At 49.8% G+C, this 5629-nt stretch overlaps 1 protein-coding gene across 1 annotated transcript; it reads left to right on the top strand.

The window, feature by feature from the left end:
* The first annotated feature begins 621 nt into the window (after positions 1-621).
* LOC138401504 (tubulin alpha-3 chain-like) lies at positions 622-5427 on the top strand. Its single transcript, XM_069496992.1, has 4 exons — positions 622-844; positions 1738-1886; positions 2186-2866; positions 5131-5427. Exons 1-4 carry the CDS (start codon positions 724-726, stop codon positions 5425-5427), a joined length of 1248 nt encoding a protein of 415 aa, XP_069353093.1. The 5' UTR covers positions 622-723.
* Positions 5428-5629: the final 202 nt, after the last annotated feature.

The following is a 5629-nucleotide window of genomic DNA, read 5'->3' as shown; positions in this document are numbered from 1 at the left end:
TTAAAATTTTTGTAGAACTGGGGTCTTGCTATGTTGCCCAGGCTGGTCTCAAACTCTTGGCCTCAAGTGAGCATCCTGCCTTGGCCTCCCAAAGTGCTGGGATTTCATGCATGAGCCACCATGTCCAGCATTTTGTTGTTGTTGTTGTTGTTAAATATGAGACTGGTCTTGCCATGTTGCCCAGGTTGGTCTTGAAGTTCTGGACTCAAGTGATCCTCTTACCTCAGCCTCCTGAGTAGCTGGGACTACAGGAGGATAGTAAATTTGCTCATTGATAGAACCAAAATTGCTTGACTGCTTATTTTACATTCATTTTAAACATTAATTTCATGCTGTCTTAGAGTAAAAAAAAAGAAAAAATAAATAAGCATTATGAATTGCTTGAAAGATGAGTTTAAAATGGCTGTATTTCTATTTTTAGTTCAAGTGTGTCTATATCCATGTGGATAGGGAGGTATTCAGATATAAAATGATTATGGAAGGTACATTATATCTGAGAAAACATTTAGAAACCAAAATATTTTACAAATGTTAAGATATGACATCAGGTCTTATTTGCATTTTATATAATTTCCATTGATTTTAAGATGAATGAGTTCACGTTTATGTTCTGGTTCCCAGCGCGAGTGTATCTCCATCCACGTGGGGCAGGCGGGTGTCCAGATTGGCAATGCCTGCTGGGAACTGTACTGCCTTGAACATGGAATTCAGCCTGATGGTCAAATGCCAAGTGACAAAACCATCGGTGGCGGGGATGACTCCTTCAACACATTCTTCAGCGAGACTGGGGCTGGCAAGCACGTGCCCAGAGCAGTGTTTGTGGACCTGGAGCCCACCGTGGTCGGTAGGTGCTCAGGCACTGGACGGCAGCTTTCCTGGGGCAGGGTAAAGCCCCACACGGGCTCCTTTGAGTCCCTCTGTGGAAAGGGCAGCATGGACAAGCATCTGCCCACGGTGTTAGGAGAGAAACCGAAAGGTTCGTGTGTCTGTGAGACCCAGGCTTCTAATTGAGGAAGACCTGACATGCAAGGAAAGCTGCTTTGCCAGCAGTCTGGAGAGAGTCACTGTGGATGCCCAGCCCTGGTCGGGTGGCTGCTGTGGACCCCACCTGCAGGGGGCGTGGCCACTGGGTCCTTCCTTGGTGCTGTGCACACTCTCATGCGAGTGCAAGGGAGTCTTGACCGGCATCTCAGACATAAAAAGGCAACGACAGAACCTTCATTTGGTTCCGCTAGATTAGAAGCCTGAGGTAGGTTGCAAGGAGAGACCACCTTTCAGTGGCCTCCCAGGAGATGACAGAATGCAACCTGAAAGCCTGTGAGACCCAGGCCACACAGGGTGCCCTGATAGGACTATCCTGCAGAAGTCACTCTGACCTAGTGACTGCCCAGTTTGTGAGGGATTTTTAAATTACACTCTTTGATGTAGCTATGGGTAGGAAAGAAATATGTACCCGTAGAATTACCTGCATGGGGGTGTGAGAGCTTGTTTCCCTTCGCTGGGAACTGGTCCTGCCGGCATTTGTACCCCAAGCTAACTTCACCTTCCTAGAGCCATAAATTTCTCTTTATGGTTTGTGGTTTGTGTACCCCACGGAGACATTTCCTACGAGACACTCCCACAGTTGACCTCCAAGGAACAGCATGTTCTCTGTAGAGGTGCACGGTCCCTGAACGTGTCCGTCTTGGCGAGTACCCTAGACCTTAAAGACTCAGAGCACACTCGGTCTATTTGTAGATGAAGTGCGCACAGGGACCTACAGGCAGCTCTTCCACCCGGAGCAGCTGATCACCGGGAAGGAAGATGCAGCCAATAATTATGCCAGAGGCCATTACACCATCGGCAAGGAGATCGTCGACCTGGTCCTGGACCGGATCCGCAAACTGGTAAGAGGAGCGCCCAGAAGGCTTTGTGCCTTATAGATGTTGTCCTAGATGGGAGGGGAGGCCTTGGATTGTGAAGGGGAGGTTGTTCTGGCAAATCTCAGACCAGCTGTGAAGCGTGGGTTGCGATGCATCCATAGTTCTTTATCGTCTGCCTTTTTGGCTTCCCAGTGTAATGTGTGTTCACTATGGACGATTTGAGTCCCTGTCAACTTGCAGAGGCAGAGAGGTGACTCTGGCTTGTTGGGGGTTGGTGACGTGGCTTCCACAGGCATTGGCTGACGTTGTCTGGTTTCTCTCAGGCGGATCTGTGCACGGGCCTGCAGGGCTTCCTCATCTTCCACAGCTTTGGGGGCGGCACCGGCTCTGGGTTCGCATCTCTGCTCATGGAGCGGCTGTCGGTGGACTACGGCAAGAAGTCCAAGCTGGAGTTTGCCATTTACCCAGCCCCCCAGGTTTCCACGGCCGTGGTGGAGCCCTACAACTCCATCCTGACCACCCACACGACCCTGGAACATTCTGACTGTGCCTTCATGGTAGACAACGAAGCCATCTATGACATATGTCGGCGCAACCTGGACATCGAGCGTCCCACGTACACCAACCTCAATCGTCTGATTGGGCAGATCGTGTCCTCCATCACTGCCTCCCTACGATTCGATGGGGCCCTGAACGTGGACTTGACAGAATTCCAGACCAACCTGGTGCCGTACCCCCGCATCCACTTCCCCCTGGCCACCTACGCCCCTGTCATCTCAGCGGAGAAGGCCTACCACGAGCAGCTGTCCGTGGCTGAGATCACCAATGCCTGCTTCGAGCCGGCCAATCAGATGGTCAAGTGTGACCCTCGCCATGGCAAGTACATGGCCTGCTGCATGTTGTACAGGGGGGACGTGGTCCCAAAAGATGTCAATGCGGCCATCGCCACCATCAAGACCAAGCGCACCATCCAGTTTGTGGACTGGTGTCCGACTGGATTTAAGGTAGGAGTGGATGATGTCGAATCCTTGTACCTGTCAGTCAGCAGCAGAATAATGGTGCCCCTGTGGGCCCACGCCCTGTGGGGAAACTGCCTCTGTTTTGTTGGCTGGGCTCTTGGTCATAAGTTAGCGAGCCGTAGTGATAATTTATTTTGTGTTGTTTTTTGAACTTCCTTACTGAATCATCAGATTCTATACCTGTCTTGAGCTATTTTTTTTTTTTTTTTTTTTAACAGTAAGATATTTTCTGAAGGACTTTTGGGCCCCTTTCTTGGCTGGTAGAATTTAGTGTGGAAAATGTAGGGTAAATGTAGAAATATAGAAATTATTTTGAGGGTATTCTGGTGATTCATGTGAATAGTGTAGATATCTTGGGCATTTTTTTTTTTTTTTAGACAGATTCTCGCTCTGTTGCCCGGGCTGGAATGCCGTGGCGTCAAGCTTACAGCAACCTCAAACTCCTGGGCTTAAGCAATCTTTCTGCCTCGGCCTCCCGAGTAGCTGGGACTACAGGCATGTGCCACCATGCCCGGCTAATTTTTTTCTATGTGTATATTTTTAGCTGCCAGATCATTTCTTTCTGTTTTTAGTAGAGACGGGGTCTCGCTCTTGCTCAGGCTGGTCTCAAACTCCTGAGCTCAAACGATCCACCTGCCTTGGCCTCCCAGAGTGCTAGGATTACAGGCATGAGCCACCGCGCCCGGCCAGCTTGGGCATTATTATCAACTGACTGCTGTCACTAAGTCCCCCTTCATTCTATAGATGTGTAGAAATTAAAACAAATTTAAATGTCCTATGGAGTGTTTGATTTAAAGAAAAGCTATCATGAATCTTTTTGTGACAAGAATGGCAACATCTTTGTTTCCTTCTTGGTAATCTTAGGAATTCTGGCCTGGTTTTGCCTAAAACTCAAAATATGTACCAGTCTTCCAGTGACACACGATAGAAACCTTACTGTCACTTTTTAGCTTTTCCAGCAGTCGATTACTCAGTCCTGTCAGTTCTTTCTGCCCTGGGTCTGCGTGCCCTTGAGCTTTGCTTCTCATGCCCAGACCCTCACTGCTCCTGGTGGGAGCACTGCAGCAGGTTCTTAGAATAACCAGGATTTCCTACCCTGGGGGCGCGTCCTCTCGTTCAGGGGTTAGCATGGTTGTTGGAACAGCCACCTAATGTTGTATACAAGGTTCCATCTCAGCACAGCCACTCCCCTTCATTTACATAGCATTCTGCAACAGCAGAGGTGAGTAGTTGTGACAGAGACCAGGTGGCCTGTAAAGCCTAGAATTTGCACTGTCTTGCCCTTTGCAAACAGGGCTGCTAATGTCTGCTCTGGCTGGCCCTCTACACTGCTGCCAACCTCAGGTCACGTTATTCCCGGGTCTGACACTTGGAATGCCACCCCCACCCCAGGTGAGCAGGCACATTGATCACCTCTGCTGCTGTGGTGGCTGCATTCACATGACCTTTGACGGTTGATCTGTGACTTCTGCATTTGCCCACAGTGGCTTGCTCGGCGGGTCAGCCACCGTGGGCAAATCTTCCCTGCGATACCAGAGAAATAAAGATGTTGCCATTCTTGTCACAAAAAGATTCATGATAGCTTTTCTTTAAATCAAACACTCCATAGGACATTTAAATTTGATTTAATTTCTACACATCTATAGAATGAAGGGGGACTTAGTGACAGCAGTCAGTTGATAATAATGCCCAAGTTAAAATGTCTACACTATTCACGTGAATCACCAAAACACCCTCAAAATTTCTACATTTCCACATTTACCCTACATTTGCCACACTAAATTCTACCAGCCAAGAAAGGGGCACATAGATTCAGTTGTATACCCTGAATCTATCTGGGTGGAAGAAGTTCCAGCTTTAGAAATTCATCCCTATTTTGTTAAAGCCTGTGGAGTAAATAATCTACAGAGAAGACGAGGCCGTGTACATTTTCAGAGGGAAGACAGAGTCCCTTCAACTGGGCAGCTATCATATGTCACAGTTGCTAGGACACAGCTTTCCAGGTAGCTTGGGACCGAGCCGGGGGGGGGGGGCTGTCTCCAAGGCTCCTCTTTCCTTGACCCATCACTGCTGTCCCAGCACCCTGCCTGGCACAGAGAAGGGGTCACTGACTGTTTGTGGGGTGAACTGAGCATTCTCTCTGGTCACCAGAGGGCACCTACAGCATGTGTTCTGTTTGAGATAAAGTAGCCACTATTTCTGGGTTTGATATAAGCTTCATAGAATGCTTTGTTCCCCTTCTCCCATAGGTGGGCATTAACTACCAGCCCCCCACTGTGGTCCCGGGGGGAGACCTGGCCAAGGTGCAGCGGGCCGTGTGCATGCTGAGCAACACCACCGCCATCGCCGAGGCCTGGGCCCGCCTGGACCACAAGTTCGATCTCATGTACGCCAAGCGGGCCTTCGTGCACTGGTACGTGGGAGAAGGCATGGAGGAGGGGGAGTTCTCGGAGGCCCGCGAGGACCTGGCCGCTCTGGAGAAGGATTACGAAGAGGTGGGCGTGGATTCCGTGGAAGCTGAGGCTGAGGAAGGGGAAGAATACTGAGGGGGCACATGGGCAGGCGCCCATCTGTCCTGCCCCCCCTCAGCATGGCTGCTTTCAAGTTGTTTACAATTAAAGTTTCTGTATAAAACCAAAACCTCTGTGTTGTGCTACTTGGTTCTGCCTACAGGAGTGGATGGGGTCCCAGAGCCCTCTCGGACAGCCCGAGTTGCTGGAGTGGGGCTGGGGCGAGGCACTGCTGGAT

This window comes from Eulemur rufifrons, chromosome 21 (genome assembly GCF_041146395.1).
Source record: "Eulemur rufifrons isolate Redbay chromosome 21, OSU_ERuf_1, whole genome shotgun sequence".
Classification (NCBI taxonomy): domain Eukaryota; kingdom Metazoa; phylum Chordata; class Mammalia; order Primates; family Lemuridae; genus Eulemur; species Eulemur rufifrons.
Note: the sequence above shows the minus strand (reverse complement) of the source record. Positions and strands in the feature narration are given on the sequence as shown.